Source organism: Pelecanus crispus, chromosome 3, assembly GCF_030463565.1.
Source record: "Pelecanus crispus isolate bPelCri1 chromosome 3, bPelCri1.pri, whole genome shotgun sequence".
Classification (NCBI taxonomy): Eukaryota; Metazoa; Chordata; class Aves; order Pelecaniformes; family Pelecanidae; genus Pelecanus; species Pelecanus crispus.
In genome coordinates, this window is record NC_134645.1 from 19,242,151 (window position 1) to 19,266,489 (window position 24,339).

General features: G+C 39.3%; 1 protein-coding gene across 1 annotated transcript in view; it reads left to right on the top strand.

Annotated features, from left to right (window-relative positions):
- Positions 1 to 20,496, top strand: part of KCNK1 (potassium two pore domain channel subfamily K member 1) — a 31,942-nt gene extending 11,446 nt beyond the window's left edge. Inside the window, exons 2-3 of the mRNA XM_075708003.1 lie at positions 16,923 to 17,318; positions 20,185 to 20,496. Coding sequence (XP_075564118.1) covers positions 16,923 to 17,318; positions 20,185 to 20,444 — 656 coding nt within the window. The 3' untranslated portion in view covers positions 20,445 to 20,496. The remainder of the gene's footprint in view (positions 1 to 16,922; positions 17,319 to 20,184) is intronic.
- Positions 20,497 to 24,339: the final 3,843 nt, after the last annotated feature.

Genomic DNA, 24,339 nt, shown 5'->3' on the forward strand with positions numbered 1-24,339 from the left:
AGAGGGGAAAACCGTTGTCAAAGATCATGTAAGAGCCATTAGAATGGTTGAGAATAGGAGCCTGTGATTTTTGTCTTGCAGGTCTCTGCTCCAGCTGCTAGGCTGCATTCCCATACTGTAAGCTGATTTCCCATCCTGTGGATGCACTTCAGCATGCTTTCATTTTCTTGCATTGGATATTCTTTTTTCTTTTCCTTTAGTAATAGTTTTTCTGCTCAGTAATCTTAGAGGAAATTGCAGCTACTTGAATAGGGACTTACAGAAGCCATATCAAAATGTGCAATGCACTTTTCTGTATCTTTCTTTCAGTGGAGTCTCCAGAAATATTGCTACTCCCTTCTAAGAAATTGTTCAGTTGTGTACTCCATGTGGAAAACAAACTAAGCATCAGTTAATACAGCCCACATAACTTAACCAAATGCGTGAGTAGCCTCTGTGGGAAGAAGGCAGCACTTGCTCTGCTTTGGCATGCTGGTTGCCTCTCCTTATATCTAGTAAAATGCTTGCTTAGGGTAATGTAAAACAAAATGGGCTGAGCCTATCTATTTACTCTGTCAGTGGAAGGAAGATGTCTTGGACTCCTGATTCCCACCCTATGGTCTGATTCCCACCCTATTCCCTATGCTAGAACTGTTGCCTACTGGACCACAACAGTAAGCCAAGTCAGTTTATCAGACTAGAAGAAAAGTATTCACTTTCTGCTGGATTAGTTTGCTCTGAGTTATTGCAGTCAGGGAAAAACTACAACCAATGCAAGAGAGGGTAGACCCACACAGAGAAAAGGATCTCCCTTCTCAGCAGTAACTCTGGGATTAGATTAGACATTTCATGTAACAACTTGGTGAAAGCATGGAAAGAATTAAAAAAAAAAAAAAAATGCATGGCAAAATTAACAACAAGTGTAAGAAAGGAGCTGGCAGCCTAAGAACTTTTCCTGTAATGGTAATGTATCTGACCATTGCTGTCTGCCCCTTGTAAAGGAGCATTATTTCAAGCAGGATTAAAATGACAGCTAGGAAAGCTAAAAGAACTTAACAGGACTCCTCTTTATTAACAAAGATGCCACCACTAAAATATTTCTATCTGGTATACCTCAGGTACACACATCTCAGGCGGAACTTTGGTTTTTCCCACTGGGTAACTAGTGTTATGTGACAAATTGCATTGTCTTTGAAACTAGTAAGGAAGTAATGCAGTCATACTGTTGTGTTTAGTTACTGTAACTAGTTTACAAATTCTGATCATTGACAATTACAAGAAACTGGATGCGTTCATAGGGCCAGACACTTGCAAAGAAATTCCTCCCTTGATGTGTTAACTATCAATTTACACATTGCTGCCCAGGCTCTTCTATGCTAGGCCTTTATTTTGGAATTGCCTACCATTTTACATTCCCCCTCCCTTTATATTGAGGTCTGAGGAAAGCGGGATACTGTAAGTGGCATCTCTTAGAGAGTCACAGGTTGCATCGATCCAGTCTTTTTCATGTTGGCCACGGTTTGCAAATGCAAGCACTGGCAGAAGGGTGCTGAACATGAGAAACCTTACTATGATTCAGTCTTCAGCCTGGATGACTGCTAAGCATTTCTGATATGTGTGCTGCCTTAATGTAATGGGATTTAAGGAAATGGGACTCAAAATCATTGGTCAGTGTTGATGGTCTTTGACTGACATGCTGAGTCCAGAATTGTGATTGGGCATTTGGAGCATTTTTGGTTAATTGTCCTACTGATTTAATGTTGCCTGCTTTCATTATATGCAGGGCTATTGTATTCTGTCCCTGAGAGGTTAGAATGATATATTTTTCACTACAAAAATCATCCTATAGTTGTAATAATTTCTGGAAGCATCAAATATCCCACCAAGCAATATTTCTCTAACAAACTGAAGAGACGTTCACAGTTTCAAAATAAATTGCCATTAATCTAAGCAGACAATATAGTGTTTGAAAACCACACAGCATTTAATTTGCTCTGTCTGTATCTTTACATTGCTGGCTAATTGTCTTGTATCTGTAGTTTGCCTTTCTGAATGGTACATGACCGTTTATTTCTTAATAACTTCTAGATAAGCAAAACCATCTACATTTCATCCTCTTAGGAACAGAAATAGTATGTGCAACTACATTGCTGTTCTTTTCCTTTCCCTTTGTTTATTGGTAGGACATAGAGTTGTGATTATCCTGGGTATCCTGATTCCAGTGTAACTAATCAAATTTATGGTTGTATAGTGTTTGCTATGTGGGATGTCCTAAACATGTGAATGATTCAATAGGTGTATCTATAAGATTTGCTTATGGTTCAGTAAGCTAGTTCTCACAACAGTTGGAAGTATTTCCCCATTGGGCTTTGCAAATTGATGTTCTATTTTGAGCATGAAACTGTGAGTATATTCAGCTAGGCTATATTCAGATAGCAGAGTACCATCAGGCGTCATATTTAGGACTGTGATTTAGAATAAGCTATCTCATCTGAAAAAGTATCTCACTTTGGCCCTTGTGTAAATATTGTCTCTTAATTTCTCTTAATTATTATTTTTAAGTTAGAAATTAATATTCCAGATGGAAAATGCCACATGTAAAAGTGGAGACTGATGCACTTCAGTTCTGTGTGTTTTTGTTGGCTGCTTTAGTGATTTTTGCTATTTGTGTTAAATTGATTTGCTTCTATTTTGCTTTATATGCTGTTTATTTCTTCATGTTTCTGAGAAATAGCTAATTAAAACAGAAGGCAGAAGTAGGATTTATTTGTATGCAAATGCATTATGATGTCTGTATGAAATATTGAAGTACCTCACAAAGATAGGTAAGGACTATGTGTCTTCCTCTGTCAAACAAGGGAGCTGATGTTCCCTGAGTTCCACACATTAAATCAATAACAAGATTAGAAGTATAAATTCCTATCCGCCTGCTGTATCTAGTAGATAACACTTTCTTCCATGTGAGGTTGCATTTTAATGCAAAGATGCTGCTTACAGATTTGATTTTAACTCCACAGCATGAAATGGCCTCATGTTTTAATGTGTGATAATTCCTTACTGCCCACAATACCAGTTTCATTCACTGTTTTCGTGCTCTGTTCTTTCTGATGGAGCAATAAAGCATTTTTTGTCTCAGAAGTGGAGGTGGGAAGCATACTAATTTGCAGCTGGATGCTTCTTTTTCTTCCCCAATGGTAGGAAGAACAGCTGTCTCATTTCAGTGCAAGAAATGGTAACTGAGCAAGACTCGATAGGTATTCTTCACTAATTGGATATGTGATTAAAGCACTGCAGTAAGTGCCACTGCAACACATTCAAAGCTTTTGACACATCCCAAGGTGCATTTGAGATGGTAACAGGTGCAAATTATCAATTTTTAGAAACCTCTTCCCAGTAAGCTGCACCAGGCTTCAAGCGGAGTATCATACTGCACAGGTGCTGGGCTCAGCAGCGGCAGCTGTCACATCGCTGTGGTACACCGTGCATAAACAAGGTCCTTCAAGTGGTGGAAGGCTGAAGTAATTCATAAAACTTTAAACCCTGTTACAGGAAAATTAGAGGATGTGGGGAAAGAGAAAGTTGTAGCACAAAATGAAACGAAACCGTGGTTCCAGACCTTTTCTGGAAACAAAAAGCTCCATCTTCTGCCAGTCTCTTCAGAAAGTGTGTATCCTCTCAGCTTCACTGCCAGTTAGATGCTCAGCGTGTCTTAGCTGCTAAAATGAGTTTTTCCATAGGTGCAGATTGCCATATCTAAAGACAAAATCTGGAATTATTACTGTTGTGTAAGACATATCACCTTTATGCTGCAGTCAAGGTGAAATCTCACTGTGCTTTTTACCAAATTAACGCAAGAAATGAGAAGTTCACTATCATGGACAACCTACTGGCTAAATCTAGTCAATAATGTCATTTTCTCTTCCCTGGTCTCTGTGCCAAAACATTGTCCATGTTAAGAATTTTTTTTTTTCCCCCTCCTTTGAATATTTAAGGATGTGGATCCCAGGAAGAAATGCAGAAAGGCTTGTACCCCTTTCAGTACCTTGAAGTTGGTGTTGAAGTTCTTAAGAAGGTTTTTAACGAACCTGTTTCTTTGATTGCATGTTAATCTTGGTGATCAGTAGCTTTAAAAATTCATTATTGTGGGAATGCTGCTGCACATGTGTTGTTAACATAACAGTGCAAAAATCCTTAACAAAAGACCAGCACTAAACCATTTCTTGTTTTCTAAAATTTCTGAGGACTACAAGTAAATAGTAAAGCTCATTCATGTTTCTCTTTTATCAAATTTAAGTTTCTGAGACTTACAGAGCTTGCTCTATCAAGAAACATTCATAATAGTCTGTTGGTAGGGCCCCTACTTTGATACAGATTTTTGACCGTCTGTTGCCTAGCGGGCAGGTAAACCAATAAAAGAATAACTGGAAATTTCCTGGCTGAATTCTCAGAGGAGCCCTCAGGAAGTCTCACCTTGCTTTTGACCTGTTGGTTAGGTTTTGTTCAGCAGACTTTTGTCATTTGCTTTTTTTTTTTCCTCCATTCAAAAAAGAATCTGAGATAACAGGGAAAATAACTATTGAAACAAGATATAGATTTCTTTACTTGTGCTAAATCTTTGCTAGAGGCAGATCTAAAGATGTGATGTTTTTGTTTTGGATAGGTATTTCTAGAAATGTGGTGATACTGAGAGGTGTGTAGTGGGGGGAAAAGAAGCCCAACACCAGATAGATCCTGGTTTGATTGCAGTTTAACCATTATAGGGTCTTAAATCCAGGACAACACTAAGAGGAACCAATTTCTAGTATGAAGACTTTGGAGTTTAAAAAAAAAAAAAAAAAAAAAAAGGTGCTATTTACTTTAAAAAACAACAAGAACAACAAAAAAACCCCAAACAGCAAACCCAGAAATGCATGCATATCTCTTGACTATCATCTGTGATAGAAGAAAAGTGAATGCTTTGCCATAGGGGTTTAGCAGACCTGTCTGCTGAATGCACTCATGTTTTTGGTCTTTGCTCCTAACTTGAGCACAGTGTGAAGCACACAGAGGCCATGAAGCCTTTAATGACTTGTTGTTTCAAAAAACATGACTGAAGTCATCAGGGCTCTGTGGGAGCACAGGTCCAGCCCATGAGAACCTGATATCAGGCTAAAGGTTTAGCATGTCACAACAAAAAGGAGTTTCTCAATGGACAGGAGCTGTGTAGCTTACAGCTGGGATTTGAAAAATCTGCTCTTGCAGGATAAGTGGGAAAGCTTTGCCAGCTGAGTGCCTGGGGAACCCAAGCTCTTCCTGCAGAGACCATGTCCTTTCTAAAGGCATGTTTACTAGCCCTGGAATGGAGTATGTGCCTCACCTAGAGTCCTGCTACACTTGCCTCACGCATGGTAGGTCCCTTTTTGGTGGCAAGCAATGTGTGCTTTCATGTAGACTGTGCTGGAAGGGTCTAACAGTTCCCTTGGGTTGATAATGTCTGCTTTACTCATACATAATGTATCCAGTCAGGATTAGCAAGACGTAGTGTCGGGTGGTGGCACAAAAGAATGCTATCATTTTCCACTTAAAGTTATTATCTGTTGAGTTGTGTTTCTCTCCAATACTTTTACTGAGAACAGATAGTATTGCACCAAACACTCTGTTGTGGTTTAACCAGGCAGGCAGCTAAACATCACGCAGCTGTTCACTCTCTCCCACCCAGTCGGATAGGAGGGAGAATCGGAAAAAAGGTAAAACTTAAGAGTTGAGATAAAGACAATTTAATAGGGCAGAAAAGAAAGGGAAAACAGTAATAATGATAAACGAATATACAAAACAAGTGATGCACAACGCAATTGCTCGCCACCTGCTGACTGATGCCCAGCCAGTTCCCCAGCAGCTTGCCCCCTGGCCAGCTTGTCCCCCAGCTTTATATGCTGAGCATGACTTCATATGATATGGAATATCCCTTTGGTCAGTTGGGGTCAGCTGTCCCAGCTGTATCCCCTCCTAACTTCTTGTGTACCCCCAGCAGCTGAAGTCTGCCAGATTTCTTGGCCCTGCAGTAGTGTTTTGGTTCAGATCAAGAGTGCACTGCTGAAACAAATCTCCTGATCGTTCCCACTTCCCACTTTTGGTTCACAGTTGTGGAGCAGTTCTGGAGTGTGCAGATGGGACTTCTTTTCAATTGAACAACCTGCAACACGCACTCTTGGAGAGCAGCAAAGCACAGCTCAGCTATTACTGGGCATCCAGTCTTTGTGAACAGAGTAGAGCAAATCTGAAGTAAACCTTGGCTTCCCTAAATATAATGATGAATTTAGGTCCATGCTACCAAGTATTCCATTCTACGGATCCACATTTACTGTGTTGTAATACTGATGTAAAGAAGGTGATGATGCAATTCTTCCCCCCTCCCCGGTTGTGGGCAGGAATTGGCAGATACTTGATCTTTTCAGTAATATGGTCAAATGTTGCTTTTTTTCATTACATTCAGATGAGATTTCAGAATAAGATCTCAGCTCCTGTTGCAAGCAAACTATTTTCACGTTTTAAAGGACTAGTTCTGCTGACAAGCCCAACAACACAAAAACATTTTCTTCATCGTGACATCTTGTAATTTCTCCTACTGCCTCTGTGGGACATGAAGAGTATCAAAAATGATTATATTTTTTAAATTGAAAATTACCATCTATAAATATAATTTCCAGGGGTCCCCCTGCACTGACTGCAGCTTTTCTCTTGCTGATTGAAATGACAACAGGGTACTTGTACTACTTTATGTTTTGTCACTTGAATTTGATGGAAAAATGGTTTTAACATGCATTTTTGTATTAGTGTTTGTGGATCACAAAAGCAGCTAACTCACAGATGGAACAAAGAAGGTGTTTCAGTCTTCAGGAAGGTGTGTTTTTTCCTAGTTTGAAAAGACATGTCTATATTTTAGTCTCTACATGAGAGAAAATATTTATAATAATTCATATGAAAGTGTATCAGAATTTGAAAAAAGAACTAAAAGGTTATTTGTGCTTTATTGTCATTTGTCCTGGATATTTAAGGTGACAGCAGTTCCTCCTGCTGCATAATTGGTGCAGAAAAAAAAATGGAATTGGATAGACATAGCTAGGCCACAGTATCAATATTCCCACTTCCTGTAACTCTCATTTATATATAAAGGTGCACAGCAATCTTAATGTAGTAACAGGGTACAGAAACTTCTTGAACAGACAATTTTCCAGCATCAGCAGCTGGGTTGGAACAAAGGCAACAACCATCTTAATGTATTTCCTAGCTGGAAAGAAAAAGAGTATTCCTTGGAGATTATAGAAATGGGTTAATGGTAAACATGAATAATGTAAGGATTTCCATGCCATAATTTTGGATTTATAAAATGGGTTTTGGAACTTGGGAGTTCCCAGGACTGCTAAGCTGCAGAAGGGGACAGCATGTATCGCTCTAGAAAATTGTAAGTGGACTTGTAATAGCAAAAAAGATATAGGAGTTCTTATTATAAACAAATGGTACTGTAATTTTTCTGTAGTTAAGAAAATAAATAGGTACACTACATATGGTTTTATTCTGGTCCCAACTGAAAAGGCCTAATGGACTTTCAATTTTCCTTGCATAATTAGTGGTCGAAGAAGAGCCAGCAACATGCCCTGGCAGCAAAGAGGGCTAATGGTATCCTGGGCTGCATTAGGAGTGTTGCCAGCAGGTCGAGGGAGGTGATCCTTCCTCTTCTGGGTAGAGATTCAGTACTGGTGAGGCCACACCTGGAGTGCTGGGTCCAGTTCTGGGAGCCCCAGTGCAAGAAAGATACGGAGCCGCTGGAGAGAGTCCAGCGAAGGGCCACTAAGATGATATAGGGACTGGAGCATCTCTCCTATGAGGGGTGGGAGAGACTGGGACTGCTTAGCCTGGAGAAGAGAAGGCTCGGGGGGAGCTCATCGATGTATACAAATACCGGAAAGGGTAGGTTGAGTAGCGATGATGCAGGTGGCGTATGGATGCTGTTGTGTCGCACACTGCTCAGTATCATCTCATTCTTTTCCACCTTTCCCTTTGTGTTCACTGGCTGCCTTATATTTTATACTGAAGTTGTACATTTTGAGGGCAAGGAAATATTTTTATTCTGTTTTGGTAGCACAATAAGTATACAGTAACTGAAAAGAATATAAACATATATCCCACGATAAATATCACAGAATATGAAATACTTCCATACGAGTTTTAGTTTAGTTTTAAATATTTATTTATTTAAGCTCTAAATGTTTATTACTTTTATTTAAAATTTGTTAAATACTGAATTTTTAAATGCATTTTTATACAGGTAATTATTTATTTTATTTCTATAGAAGTGATTTTCTACCAGAAGTGCCACCCTGTGCGTAGGTCCAGGCCAGTAAGAGCTTTTGCTGTCTCTTGATGTGGGACTCCCAGAGAAGGCATGGAGTTAGGATTGGGCTTCTTGCAGGAAAGGGGATAACTTTTCAGAGGCCTGAGAACATACTCCGTAGGAAATTGGAATCATTACTCCTTCTGCTCCCAGCATGAGATGTTGGGTTTGTTTGCTTGTTTATTTTTGATTAACATTCGCCATGCTTTCTGAATGTGGATGTGTTATATGTCAATATGTAGCTATATCCACTGTCACACCAGTTATTTAGGCTGACCCAGATCATATTATTCAGAACAGGAACTGAACATCAGTGTTTTGCCAGCACTGGTACAAATTCTTGGGCAGTTTAAACAATGCCAAATATAAGACCATAAAGCAAGCTGTTTATCTCCTTGTATTCACATAAATAGTGTGGGAATATCCCTTCTCCTCATAGAAACATTTTTCCCAGTTTCATTCATCAGCACCCCCTTTTCCCAGCACCTGTGGATGCAGTTTCTAACTTGGTATCTTTGGGCAGGTAACTATTGCTTTCTGTGCAGGAACAGATGTGGCAGACTTTACATGCTTTGCAAGATACAAATGTTCTGATGTACAGCTGTTCTGGTAGAAATTGGTTTTGAAATTGGCTTTGAACATAGAAGCCAATATATCCATGACATTGGTTTGTTTCTTGGCTTCAGATGTTGCTGACAGCCAGCCAAATTACTCATACAACCTTATTACTAAACTGACTGTGTTCAAAGCCATTTCAGCCTTTCTTGGTGCAGCAGATGACATTTGTGAGCTGATTATATGAACCTGGTCCTTTCCAAGGCAACTCCAAACCTAGCTAGCAGGGCATTGATTTTGAAAAACTAGCAGTCTTCGGCTTTGATAACTCATGGCAGCGAAGTACAGTCTCAGAAGGAACTGAAACCATGTACCATTAGTAGATACACGCAAATCAGTGTGTTGGAATCTTCCCCCAGCCCACCTCCCAAAGAAGTCCCTTGACACTAGAAACTGGCAAAACAAAACAATTCTATTCTGAGAAGTGATTAGGTGAGAAATCATTATGGAGCAGATCTAATCCTCCTGATTAATTTAATTGATTAAATATGTTTTTACCACTTTTATTCTAGTGAGGTTTGAGGAATATATTATTATTGAAGGAAGCTGGAATAGCACCATACTAAATCACCTCAGCTGGAAGTTTAAATCACCCTTACTGGTGCTGTGGGAGGATAAACCTAATGAATGTTTTCTTTAGTGGCAGAACTGGTTTAAGAGGTTTCTGTCACACCCTTGATCACCTCCCTAATTAGGCCGATGCAACTCTTTGAGGGCTGTGCCCTAAGCTTTTATTAGTGCAATGAATGAGGTTTCAAACAAATCTCCTCCTCCTCCCTTTCCCTCTTTTTTTTTTTTTTAAACCCCAGAGAATTTCATCAATTCAGTTTACAGCACCTCCCTCCTCCAATGCACACAAAACCAGTTCCATTAGCTCAACTGAGGTGGTAGCAAAATATAACATCCAAATGGATTTCCTCTGCTTAAAAATTCCTGTTGTAGTGGAATTTTTCCTCCTTTCTGCCATGTAGGGTAGCTTATTTCAGCCTGGCTGGAAATCAAAGTTCTCAGGTTTGTTTAACAAAACTGTATTGGTGAACTTTTAATTTTTACCCCTTTTTAACATACAACTCTGTTGTAATGTCTTGTTTTAATGGTATTGCTGTGTCTCAAACCTCTGACTAAGAGTTCTGAAAAGTCTTTTCTAGCCACACAGTGCTACTGTTTTGCACATTTTTAGCTATGGACCAGTTTTCATGTCTGTTTATGGTCCTTTACATTCTTTTTTCTATCTGTATTGCAGGGAAGAAAGGCTTATGTGCAATGGTGTGCTAAAAGGCTGGTTAACTACCTGCCTACTAGCCATATTTAAAGCTGGTCCTTCCCAGTGCACACCCTATAGAAGCAGAAAAAACACAATACCTTTTCTGAAAGAATTTGATTCTGAGCAGATGCTTTGGCATATGTAGTTATGCTGCATAATATAGCATATCTTCTCATAATTTGTTCTGTATGGTTGGTGGCCTTTTGCCTGCAAATTTATGGCCCACACAGCTGCTGTACTTTACATAAACTTCCTAACAGGCCACTTCAATCATAATGTTGTTGGTTTGAACTCTGTAAGGCAAGTTTCTGATCGCTTTAGTTGCTACTATGCTCTTCCTTGCAATAGAAAAAATACTTGAGGCTTACTTGTAATCTCTCTTACCACATGGATCTACCATCATCTGACATTTCCTTTTCATCGTAGAAGATAATAGATCAGTTATGAAGAAGGATGTATTTCACTGTTAAACAGTGGAAAATGTCAAAGGTTTATAAAAATAACAGTGTAGATATTGTGTAAATATTATCATTGACCTTCCTTATCATCATATTCCAGTGAGTCATGTTACGCTTGGGATGAATGAAAGATTTTTGCATAACTTTAATAGATAGTCTCAAAACATCCCAATAGATGAAGTGAATCATGTGCTATGAACAGACTTAAAGGGCTGACTTCTCTTCAGGGACACTGACTCAAACCAGCAAAGGGATAAGCACGTTTGTCGTGTTGTGCTGCCACACTGGGGTTGGGCGTTATGACTCTGCCATCTCAATGGGCATGTCAGGGAGGACACTGGATGCACTGAAGATAACCCCCTCCCTGCCCTGAGAAGCTCGGTGGTGCCACATAGGGCTGGTGGTGTTGCAACAGGTCACCCAGGGCTAAGGGGACTGGAGGGAGCAGTGTCTTGACAAAACCTGTGGTAGAAAAGAGGGAGAAGAGCACCTCGCAGAAGAAAACAGACAACGCAAAACCATTGGCTGTTTAATTCATGAAGGGAGAGGAGTGAGCTTTAATGCTGTGGATGGTGGTCCCCATTCATGGGACCAGCCCATGAGAGCAATCACGGACAGCCAATGTCCTGGAAGTGTAACAGAGGGGCTCGAGAAAGAGCCAGTGCTGCAGCCTGCATACACACTTTCCAGGCTTCATCACCATAGCTAGGCGAGGCTGTCTGGGGGAAACTTTCCAAGGGCTGTGGCGCCTCTGTTTGCCTGTTGCTTGCCTCACCTGATGTCAGATCCCTTTACAACTTTCAAACATCCACCCTTCAGGGCAGCCTCTGGGGACTTCTGTGTGGGAGTCTAGGCTGGGTTATCACAACACAGAATTGCAGCACCTCTGCAGTCTGGCACTTAATGCTCAATTCAGGGTCCTGAAAGACCTGTAAGGTGGCCACTGTTTCTTACCAGAGAGGAGACCAATTGGTGAGATACAGGAGGGACTGATCTATGAAGAGACAAAGCAGTGATGATACAGAACTGTTTAGATTGGTCAAGGCAGTATCTGAGAAAGATCAAAGGAGAAAACACCCAGTGCCAACAACTGCCAAGCTAACAGAGGATGGAAGAGTAGTGTGAAATGCTCGTACGCAATACTGAGTTTGACATAGGCTGTTACGAGTTGGACATTGTTGTAAGCTACCTAGAGACTCTGCAAAACAAAGCGTGATGGTATATAATAATGGAGGGAGAAAATATATCTTACCTGGAGTATGATGATCAGTTCTGCCTATTTCTCTACAAAGTGATCTAACAGGAACAATTAGACACAGGTAAGACAGAAAAGAAAACAAAAGAGGGACTTGCACAAGAGGGATACAAACCACTGAAAAGTATAGAGTCATGACCAAGCCTTTTTAGAAAGCAATAAGAGCAAAAGACTAACTTGAAACACAGTAAATTGAATAGTAAATATTTTGTTGAACACATAATTGACCTGTATTACTCACAGCACCAATTATTTTTTAAAATAAGCACTTTTGTAGACTATGATGACAGTCAAAATTACATCAGAACAGGTAAAGACATTTTGTATATTTATGTAAACTTGTAACAGTATAGAAGTCTTCCAAGTCATAAGAGAGTAAATGACTTTTAAGGAATAAATCCCCATATGTGAACAGAACTGAAACCCAACTGTCTGCATCTTGTGGGCTTTGCTCTTTGTATGATCAATCAAATATGGTCTGTCTCAAGACACTGAGCTAGATGGAGTCTTGATCTTATTTAATTTGGCAAATCCTGCTGGTCTTGCATGCTTTTTTTTTTTTTTTTCTGTGAGCCTTTTTGAAGGAATGGTATCTCTAACGTATGAATAGATAATAGAAGGGATTATATGTGAGTAATATCCTTTTCTCTGGTGTCACTTTTGCTTCTGAGTTTGGGCAGGTTATCTGAGAGTTTGTTTTTTTCAAAGGTCAGTGCTTTTAAACAGGTGATTGTTATCTGATATTTGCATTATACATCTGAAAACACAGCATTCAGTAAATCTTGTCTGTTTTCCTAATCAGTAATACAGTTATGAGATATGCTACAGGGGCAATTTAATTCTAGTCACCCATAGCAAGTCTCCTTGATAGAATAAAGAAATGTCTTCATAAGTAGTCCCCTTTTTGTGAGCATCTTTTCTCATAACAAAAAGCATACCTTAGGATTGCAATTGTAATGCTTCTGAGCATGGTAGTTTCCACTGAAAAAGGCAAATTGGCATACATTTTATTATCTGTCATTTATGTAGAACTAGTATGTGTTAGGCCCTTTACAGAGGGATTGTAGAAGGGAATTTCCCTAAGGAGGTTACAGTACAAAGAAACTACAAACAGGTGCAGAAGCAGAGATGGGAAACAATAGAGCACAAGTGACTGAAAGCAGACATGGAGTATCTCCTGCCTCAGATCCGTCATTTCCTCTCTTTTAATGTATGGCTGTGTTGGGGTTTTTTAGTGACTTTTGTACAATGATGATTAAGATTATAGGCATCGTTAGGAAAAGTCACATAAAAGCAGTTTCATACTGGAAGAAATTATGGATCTTTTTCATCCCCACTTGCCATAGCCTCGTAAATTGTGACTGTTTTAGCTCAAGCTTTTCAATATAATCATTCCCAAGCAGTGAGTCTGTATCCTGAGTAGCAAGCAAGCATTGATCACTTATACATTGCTTTTGGAAGATGTCATCCTCTTACTGCTGCTGGTTGAGTGGAGCATATATTCTCTCCTCAGTCTGAAACTGTCAATGCTCTTCAGCATTATAGTTCCTGTAATTGTTAGCAGCTGAGGAGCAGACACAATCCCCTCAGCTATCCCTTAAGTGATGTGACAACCTCACCAGAATGGCAGAACAGACCTCGGAAGGTAGCATCTGCTTCAGGTACCTGAACTAATTCTGTGAATTGGGAACATTTCCATAAGGGTTAACCAGGCAAGCTGGTCTGAGCACCCAGTTTAATATAAACTTGTTGCAAACTTTCCTGTAGTAAAGTCTTTCTCATTGTATACTTTCTTCTGAGTCTGGGTGCATGCTGTCTAGCACCCAGAAGGATAATGTCTGTCATTAGGAAGGAATTATGAGAGAAGTATTGGAGAGGTAACAGAACCCCTTCTCACCAAGAAATGAGCTGATTGCTGCCTGGGTCAGTGCAGAGGCTGTAATTAAATTACCATCAACCTGCTCTGTGCATAATGAACTGACCAATGTGTCAGGGATTCTTTTTTTTTTTTTTTGTACACATGATACAGATGTTTGAGTTCAAATTAATGAAAGCTGGGATTAATTCTACAGTGCAAACATATGTTAAATTTAGGAACCTGGAGCTTGCAAGGAACTTTCTAGGTCTGTGAACTCAATTTCTGCTTGTCATGTATAGCCTCATGATACTGCACCATCTGTAGTTACTGAGCTTCATTAGGCTCCATTTTAAACACAGCTGGGCTTTTTCCCCAGTATTGAAAGTGGATGGCTGCTCCAAAACTCTTCTTTGAAGCTTAAAAACCTTTTTCTAATTTCTAGACCAAATTTATTCATGCTGCATCAAAGCTATTTGTTTGTGTGGCAATATTATTCTTCATCTAAAGCATTTCTTTTCCCTTGGTAGTACTTGTATGCTGATGCATTAACAGAGAGATAGTATATCACTTTTTAGCCTCCATTCAGCTGTGCAGAGGAACCCAACCACTTTTATCTTCCTCTTGTAAAATAGTCTCTTTTTCCCTGATGGTTTCAGTAACCTTTCTCTGCTCTTCTTCCAGTGTGAATTCATTTTTTAAGTGTGGATATACAGAATGAGGTAGATTAGTCCAGATGAGGTCTGATCTGCATCTTACTCAAATAACACACCTCTAGTTCTCCTTTACTGAAGACACCTTGATGTGATGGAGCACTGCAGTTGCCACATGGGTCAGTTTTAGATACCCTGCGATCTACTTGAAACATACATTTCTTCTCTTCCAAACTCGGAGTTGATTGTCTGTCACAAAATGCTTTCAGGAAAAGTAAGCAACTGGGGCTGGTCCTCATATGGATGTGAGATAGGGAAAGATAGAAAACAGAGTAGGAGAAAATGGTTAGTTCTTGGAGTAGGGGAATGTCACAAGGGTTGTTCCTTGGAGGCCTGCATGGGGCTTGTGCTGTTCAACAGAGTCATAAATGACCTGGAAGAGAGAGGTAACAAAGTTTACTGAAGACACAAAATTATTTAAGGCAGTAAGGATGATGGACGAGCCACAAGGCAACTGGGCAATAAAAAGGCACTTGAAAATGAGTGAGGATAAAATGTTAAGTCATGCACACAGCAAAACTAGTCGTAGTTTTACATACGAAGTGATGGGATCTGCACTGGTGGATCCCCAGATACCTCTTGAGTGGCAAGATCCTGGGGTTCTGATAGACAGGGCCAAGAGAGTGTCAGCTCAGTGGTAGTCAGAAATGCCAGTCAAATGTCCAGCATTACTGGGGACAGAGTAGAACACAAGGTGAGAAACCTTCCCTGCAACTTCATAAACCTGATTCAGCTGTGTCTGGCATGCTTTGTGCAGTTCCAGTTCTCTTATCTCAAAGCGGATAAAGCAAACAGAAGGTGAGCAAGAAAAAAGCCATTAATTAATACCATTTTCTGGCGTTCAAAAGACTGAGCTTGGGTAAATTATTCATAATGTCATTAAAATTCAAATACAACTGAAGTTTCCTGTTGGGTTAGCTAATACAGAGAAACTACATCTCATGCGTTTCTTCTCTAAGACTTTGTACATTGTAATCTTAAGACGTTTTGCCTATCTTTCATTGTCTGGAAGTGCCTCTATGCTTCTTAAAAAGAACATTTCCTTTTCTTACTCTGCTAGAAAATGTAAAAGAGCGATGCTTCTACTATTAAATTCATTAATGTAGAGGGGTAATCTCTCGTGTGTTCACATAAAACCTGAAGGGGCTTGCAGGGCAGGCAGTTTCACAGGGGAGAAGGCAGTAGGTTCCCCCGAGCCGTCAGGGCAAGTCTGCCTGGTCCAGTGCTGCACTGGGCAGACTGGGTGAGTGCAGAGTGAGCCCAGTTCAGATATCAGAAGCAACATAACCCTGCATGCACTGGGCTCTGCCTGGGCTCTTCAGCATAGCTACTTGCAGTAGCTCTGGAAAATGTCTCATCGTACGGCACTAACGTAGCCCAAATGAGCTGGCAGATTTGGGGCTACAGAATTAATAGGGCCTGTCTGCACTTGCGTGGTTTGATATTAGTGTAAAGACTGCCCAAACTAGATTTCGAGAGATTTCTTCTTCCATGCCACAATGAAAACAAGATACTAATTTTTTTTTTGGTTGGCAAACAGAAGAAAGCATTCCTGGTTTATGCTGGATTTACTGTTCTTTTCTGTGTGTATGATTTACATTCAGAATTAGGCTGTCCGGCAGAGTCTGCTTCAGCAGCATGGCTGCTTGTGCTGGGTACAAGTGTAATTGCACATATTTGTGGAATTGAGATTGCTGGCCATGATCAGCCTGTACACCAGTGGATATGCTCCTCCACTCTGAACAGATCACTATTGATACTTCTAGTGTGTAAAAGACTAGGCAAAAATCCAGCCACAGTGGTTAGATCCCAGGAGCTTTGCTGTGAAAATGTTTGTTCTGCTTTTAGATATCTTTGATGGACTATCATCTAAACACCTTGCAGAAGCATGGAAGTATATAGTGTGGAATGCTGATTATAAGACTTCCATGTAATTTAAATGATTTTCACAAAAGGTCTTAGCGTGTTTTACTACAAAGTAGATGTAGGAACATTTTTCTGAAGTATGGATTATTCCACTTGACAAGGTGGGTAAAAGAAGTTACATCACTTTGTAAAACTAAACAAAAAGGTCAGCAGGAAAACCCAGAATAAAACACAGATTTCCTGGCATGTGTTTCCACTCCTGACTAGGCATTACTTCATTCTCCAAAATAAGCATTTATATAATTACGTTCACAATTTTGAAATACAAAATTTAATTTTATTTTTACTTGTTTATTGCTGGTATTTAGGCTTTGTTTGCCTCCTTAAAACAGACCTCTGAATGGCATTTGGCAAGAATAGCAGAATTCAGAATTAGCAATAGTGAAGCTTTTTTTTTTTTTCCCCCTCACATAATATCGCCAATATCAAATTTGTACGCGAGCTCCCAGCTTTAGCTCAACCTATGCCTCCTTTGCTTTGTTCCAGGTTATGGACACACAGTGCCTTTATCTGATGGAGGAAAGGCCTTCTGCATTATCTACTCAGCCATCGGGATCCCATTTACACTGCTTTTCCTGACAGCAGTGGTACAGCGCATCATTGTTTATGTCACCAGGCGGCCTGTACTGTATTTCCACATCCGCTGGGGCTTCTCCAAGCAGGTTGTTGCAATCATCCATGCTATAGTCCTTGGGTTCATCACTGTCTCGTGCTTCTTCTTAATCCCAGCAGCAATATTCTCTGTTCTGGAAGATGACTGGAATTTTTTGGAATCTTTTTACTTTTGTTTCATTTCCCTGAGCACCATTGGCCTTGGAGACTATGTGCCAGGAGAAGGCTACAATCAGAAGTTCCGAGAGCTGTATAAAATCGGAATTACATGTAAGTGTCAAACTAACCAGCTAAATAAAAGGCATTTTATTAAAAAAAACCCAAATCTCCATTCTGTGGACGGTGATTGTTTTGTGAACTGTCAGCTAGCAAACTGGGCATTGCAGGCAGCTGTGCAAAGAGGAAACCTTTAAATAAGGTCAATTTTCTGACTAATACTAAACCGTAGCTACTTAGTCTTTTATTAATAGTAGAAAAAAATGCTCACATTACTGTTATGAAAATGGTTATGAGCATCTTGGGGTAAGATTTCAGTCCATCACAGATCCAGGAAGATGATCCTTGTAACCTAAGGTCATCTCATAAGGTGAGATGACAGGTAGACAGACATGAATCGAGGAGCAATGGAAATTGAGGCAGAACAGCAAAGTTTCTGACTCCAGTTGTAGCAGAAGATAGCTGAAGCTGGCACTGGTACATACCAGCTGTCGAAAGGAGACAAGTGGACCGAGATGATAGCAAAGCAAGATGATGAATGTTAAATTTAAATTGTTTAATTATGTTTGACGCAGAAGAGAGGCACAGTGACCAGTGATTTGATCAAAGTAGAGCTAAGAAAATTATCTTTGTGTTGGCATTCTGCATGTCTGTGCGCTGAGGGCAATATTCTCCAGTGACGGTGTTTTGAAGCATCCCAGTTTCTGGTACGGCTTCAGTCTGCGCAGTCATGGCTCATCAGATACACCGGTTAAAAGATCTGAACAGCCAAAACAAATCTTTCCTGTCAGGTCCATTTCTTAGGCTGGTATGCATTTGTCTGTGCTCCTGTACGTGATCCAACAATCTTAACATAGGCAAAGTGTCCCTTAACTTGGCTTTGTGTTTTACCTAAAAAAAAAGATTGGGCCTTGAATTTTCATTCCTTGAAGCAGGGCCTTGAACTAGCCAACAGAAAACTTTATTTTATTCTCCTGCCAGGCCTGTTGTCATTTCAGGAAATTTCCCCCTCTACCCATCATGTTTATCTTACCAGCAGTAGCTTTTAGTTATTACTCTGTTGATCTGCAGAGTTGATTTGGGGATGCTAAATGATGAAGTGAATGGAGAAAGTCATGCATAGTAAAGCCATTGTAAAAATTCGCCATTCTGAAAACTGAAAATCAGAAGAAAATGTTATGGCTCAAATTATGCTTTCTCAAACTTTAGAACACTTAGGAAATAAACTGCAGGAAATACTAAAAGGAAAAAGTAGCTTTTAGGCAAAGCTATGACCTTAGAATATTTAATTTCAACAGTTTTTAAGGTCATAACTTTTAAATTATTCTTTTTCCTTTCATGTGAACAAATCAAGGAACCGAACAGGATGTATAAAATATTTTCTTGGTGAACCTAAGTTTTCTTCAAGAAAAGTTTTGGAGATCTACATCAGAAAATGCTTAATGAGTGCTACAGGCTTTTCAAGAATTTTTAGGAGAATACATGTCCTGTTCTAAATCAAGTGGTGATCAGCTGGACTGAGTTTCAGAGATAATTACAAAATTCTCAGTGCAGATTTATAGATGCCTTTTAATTGGCATAGCTTTGTCACTTCTTCCTTGTGTTAATGTGTATCTCCCATTTGATGTCATGAGATAAAGCTTAAAAACAATTCATAAATGTTAGCTGTAGTGCTGATTTAGGTCAGTACCTGGTATTGCAATATTGATTTAACAGTGCTCCTGGAAGGAAAAGGAGAGTGTTATTGCTAGTGAATAATCTGTAACTAGAGGTGAAATATTTATGCCTTTAGGTAGCAGAACAGTTACCATATGTAGATTATAATAATTAATCTGTGTTGCTCTTTCAGCACATTTAATGTTCAGCCCTTGGATGAGCATGTTGTACTAATTATACACTTAGCTTTTGCTTGATTTACTCATCAAAATGATAAAATATTCAAGTAGTCATACTCCTCATTAAATTGTAATGATCAGTAGCAGGGATCTAATGAAACATTGAGATTGAGAAGTGCTCATTTTAACACCTTCCCTCAAATTCTATATGCATATGTTTGGAGAAGGGGAGGGAAAAAAAAAAAAAGAGCACAGCAGGCTGTTAACCATACAAAGCTCCATCTCCAAAAGTCTCAGTCTGAGAGTTGACTATTACCTTTAAAAATCAGAGTCACTACACCACCAAAGTCATCAGTAATATCATTTAAGTAACACTTCCAAGTTTGGATAGTTTATGTATGTTAGTAAAACATTGCAAATAATCTTCAAGGTGTCTTCAGATATAGCAACTTTGTCAGGTTTTTAAAATATCAGCAGTAATTTTACAGTAATTTTTCATTTTGATTTTATTGGTTTTGTACACGTTTCTAGTTGCTTTGTTTTTCCACTCATTTCAGGGTGTTGGATATCTTATAATTTTAAAGAAAAATAATTCAAAAATTTTCATGAAATATAAGTGATTTGTTCTGCTAAACTGGTACAAACAACAAGTAACCATAATAAGCTGCCATATTTTTACTTCTGTTTGTAACATGTAGGAATATTAAGGGAAAAAATCTTTTGAAGAGCACTTAATCATGAAGGTTGTAAGTAAGAGGGGGAGTGTGCATGTGGTAAATTTTAGTATTCTGTTTCATTTAATGCCTTTACAGATTTTTCCCTTGCACAGTTGTAACAGAATTAAAGCGACTAGCGTTACTTTTTTTGGTTATGTGGGGTCTTGTTATTGTAGAATGAAAAAAAAGTGAAAAAAGCACTTGACAGTCCAAAGTGGGTTACAGAGCTCTGAAACTGGGTCATGAAGAAAACTAACATACTATTCAGAGATGGAGGGGTGGGAAAAGTTACACAGATAAAACTGTTCCAGCCCCACTTAATTTGCTAATAATTAAAACACCTTCATTTTTTTTTTTTTTTGTGCCCAGGTTATCTGTTGCTGGGCCTTATTGCGATGTTGGTGGTTCTCGAGACTTTCTGTGAACTCCATGAGCTCAAAAAGTTTAGGAAGTTGTTTTATGTGAAGAAGGACAAGGAAGAGGACCAAGTGCATATAATGGAACATGACCAGCTCTCCTTCTCTTCCATCTCAGACCAAGCAGCCTCCATGAAGGACGATCAGAAGGCAAACGAGCCTTTTGTGACTTCCCACTCCCCAACTTCCAATGACAGCTCTCTAAACAATTAATACAGGGGTATCCATACCATTGTTTTGGTGCATTTATGCTACTTACCATAAGAAATAGAATGCCTCATATTTTTTTTCTGAAAAATATAAAAGCTGGAAGACTGTGCTACTTTAACAAGGATTCATCACTTCTGACATAGAAAAGACTTCTGGGAAAAATGTGGGAGACACCCTGGGGAATAGGGAAAAAATGCAGGATGTGGCTGGGAACATTAGGTCATTTTGCTTGAGGGATGTGGAGTTAGGTGTACCACTTTCAGAGGTGCCAGAGAGAAAGGCTTGCACAAGCAACTTCATCCAACATCTTTAGGAGAGTAGGCCTTCACTGACATCCAACTCATTTAGTTGCACACCCCATCTTGCAGCTGGGTGACATAGCAAATTTGGGGATGTGCACTTTTGATTGTCAGAAGTGTAGTCACAGATTTAATCCAAACACACCAAATATCTTAATCTGGAAAACGTTTCCAGAGCAATACCTATAGATCTGCTGGAGGGGGTAGTATCTAGATCATCCCTCCATTACCCAGTAACTTGCAGGTGCAAATAATAATTCTAGGAATGAAAAAACAAGGCTCTGGTCCCTCCTTTGCCCAGGCCATTTACATTCAGATTCCCTACTTCCTTAAAAGGTCCCCTAATCACAAGAAAAATGTGGTCCTGAAGAGAGTGTGCCTTGAGTCTTCCATGCTGTTTGTCTTTGTATGAAATACTTTTGTAAACTCTGAGAGATAGTGAGACCAATTCAAAGTACTGGGTGAGATGGCATTGTAGGAAAGGGAGACAGCTGCATGTCAGTCCTCTGTCCTCTGAAATGGGGAGGAGTGTGTTTTTAGCTATGTGGAATGGAATGAAAAAGAGTCAGCATGTGCCATGATTGGCACAGTCGTGCTTATGGCATTCTCCTAGTAGATGGTTGAAATCTGTTCAGCAAAAGAAGGACTCAGCACTGCTTCTTCCATAGTCCAACCCAGTGTGTGCTCTCTGCTGAGCTGATGGGTAAGCAGACGAACAGAAACAGTGTCATCTTTGAACGTAGCCCCTTTTTCTTCTTTTGCTTTTCTAACTAGTACTCGGAGCACTTTGGAGGAGAAGGGGATGTTTCAGGGCAAAACAATTTTTCAGTTTTTCATATGGCAAGAAAAAAGGAAAAATGTCACATTTGGTTCAGATGGAACCGAAATTTTTTCCCCTTGGGAAAAGTTGCTAAAAAGTCAAGATCTTGCTCAACTTCTGAAGCTGGAACCTCTTTGGCTGTAACAGGAGAGGTGTTTTAGTCCAGCTACCAGTCACTGTGCTGAATGCAGGGACCTCAGAGTGAATTTCAGTGAGCAGAAGATGAGACTTAAGTGGTTGTAGTACTCTCTCTTCTGGCCTTAAGAACCTATGATACAGGAATCTTGATAATGCTTTGCAATGAACAAAAGATCTGGAGCACAAATAGCCATATTAGGACAGCCTCCCACATAGCAATGGTGTAGAGGAGAGCCTTTTCCCTGCAGAGCAAGCATGCCAGATTGCCTATAATTTGGCTTTTAGTGTTTAGAGCTGAATAATATTTTACTTTAAAAGAAAAAAAAGCAGTGTGTCTAGATTTAGCTCACATGGGGAAAATACTTGAAAGTAAATAACCCAAAATATACTGTGTTTGAGCTTAATTATAGCCAACATCAAACAGATTTTATATCTTCACTGGAAAAACTTACTTTATGGTTAAATCAGCTGAAAGTCTTCAATTAAAATTTATATTTATAGAAAACCAGAGCTAAAGGTTTTGGTTGTTTTGGGTTTTATAGATTAAGTGAGAGCATACTGTGTTTGCATGTTCCCAGGAAAGTGGCTATTTTTATACTGCTTAAGTTGACACAGTTCTATTTATAATAAACGTTAACCAATATATATGTACATATATACATAAATATATTTATATACTGTACATATATCATAAATCATCAGAGTTTAACAGACTTATGAATGGCATTTTAGATAATTTTTTTTCCCTAGGCTTCTCTTTATACAGTGAATAATTGAAAACTATGGCATTAAAATGACACTGACATAAAATTAAGAGTACTGTACTACAAGAAACATTTATACTGGGTTTTTTTCAGTGGAATTTTATTGATTGTTTTCAGAACCTTAAAATTCAAGATTTCTTTCAATTTCACTGTAACATTAAGCTCTAAAGGTTATGCACAGATGCTAAATGATATACCAAGTTAATTTTGCAGTGTGTACACAATTGCAAAATGTAGACATGTGAAATGAAAGCACAGAATTCAAAGCAGAAGTGATAAACTAAGCAGTATACTGTGATGTAGGTGAGTATATGTTACTTTAAACTTAAATAAAAGTCTGGCTTTTGCCTGCCTGCACTATGAAGTGGGGAGTATTTTCTTTAGTGGTGTCTGTGTGTGCACATACTGTGCAAAAATCCTGTCTGCATTTGTCAAGATTGTGCCACCTTTAGTTAACCTTCCTCAACTCAAGGAGGGACTGTTAATGCCAGAGTGTGTTATCTAACCTTGATATTAATTGTAGCTTAGTATTGTGTTACTTATTCCTATTGAAAAAAAGCATTCCAAAGTGTGTTGGATTTGTTTCAGATGCTGACTGATTATAGTAAATAAAAAATAGTGGCATAACATTTATCTTGTCTTTATAAACGAACTACTTCAATATTTGAGGCAATGTGAAAAACTGTCATTGCAGGTCATCAGTACTACTGATGAAAATAACGGCCTTCATTTCCTACAGCTTTTACATCTTCATGTGAAGCTAACGCTCAAGATCAGAATAGTTAAAACTGGAACCCAGATTAGAAAGAGAAAGGTTATCATGCAAGAATCTTAGTATAAAGTGCTTATCCTTCCCAGAGGCAAACTGTGACATGGGTGTACGTCAAACTGAATGGAGAGCATGGGTTGTAAAACAACAGTGCTGAACCAAAAGCTGCAAGAGGGAATTAGACATGTGAGTAAATGATTTGTACACAGAAGAGAAGTGCCTGGGTCCTAGCCTCACTCTCCTGCCTTCAAGTGATCCAGGCATATATCCCATTAATAGCTTTATTCCCTGCTACAGCTGACATTTGCCATCTTCTCTTTGTCTTTCAGTCATTGAATACAAATGTGTTTTATTATTATTTCAAGGGAAAGGACTGGTAGGCCATTTAGTTGTGTTGGGGGAAAGAAAATGGAAGAACCCACTTGAGTTTTGATCTTGGAGCTGAGCAACAGCCACATTTGTCCCTTTGAGAACATGTCCTCTTCCCTAAGAGTTTTTTCCCAAGGTTCATTAATCGCACCTAGTACAGGTGAACACAAGACTTACTGAAGGTTGAAATGAGTAATTTTCTAAGAAGGTACCTTCAGAGACTTGGGTGGTTTGCAGCTTTAATGCCAGTACTACAAAATTACTTAGTTGGGTGTTTGTGTCAGAGTAATTGCACAAGAGTGGCAGTTCTGAATTACACTAGATGTTTGTCTAGCCCAGTGTTTTGTCTCTGGCAATGGCCAAGAGCAGACGTGTGAACTTGCATAAGGAAAGGGCAAGGATGTAGCAACAGTTCCCCAGAATATTCTAGCTCCCACCAATGTGCAGCTCTGGATCTATGATAGTATCTAGGAGGTATGGAAAGTCAGTGTAGGGGTGCTGTGTAGAAGATGTGCTACACTGATTTGTGTGCTCTCTGTTTTGGTCAGTAAGAGACTGTCCTGCGCAGGATCAAATGAAGATCAGCTCTTACTTTCCCACAGAGCAGTTCCAAGTTAAGTGCTTGCAGTAACCAGGTGGGGTAGCACTAACACTGTGACCACATGGGATGGTCTCGTGAAAAAGGGAAGAAAAGCAGGGGGAAGGCTTTTTACGCGCTGTTACTTGGACATTGCTGTCT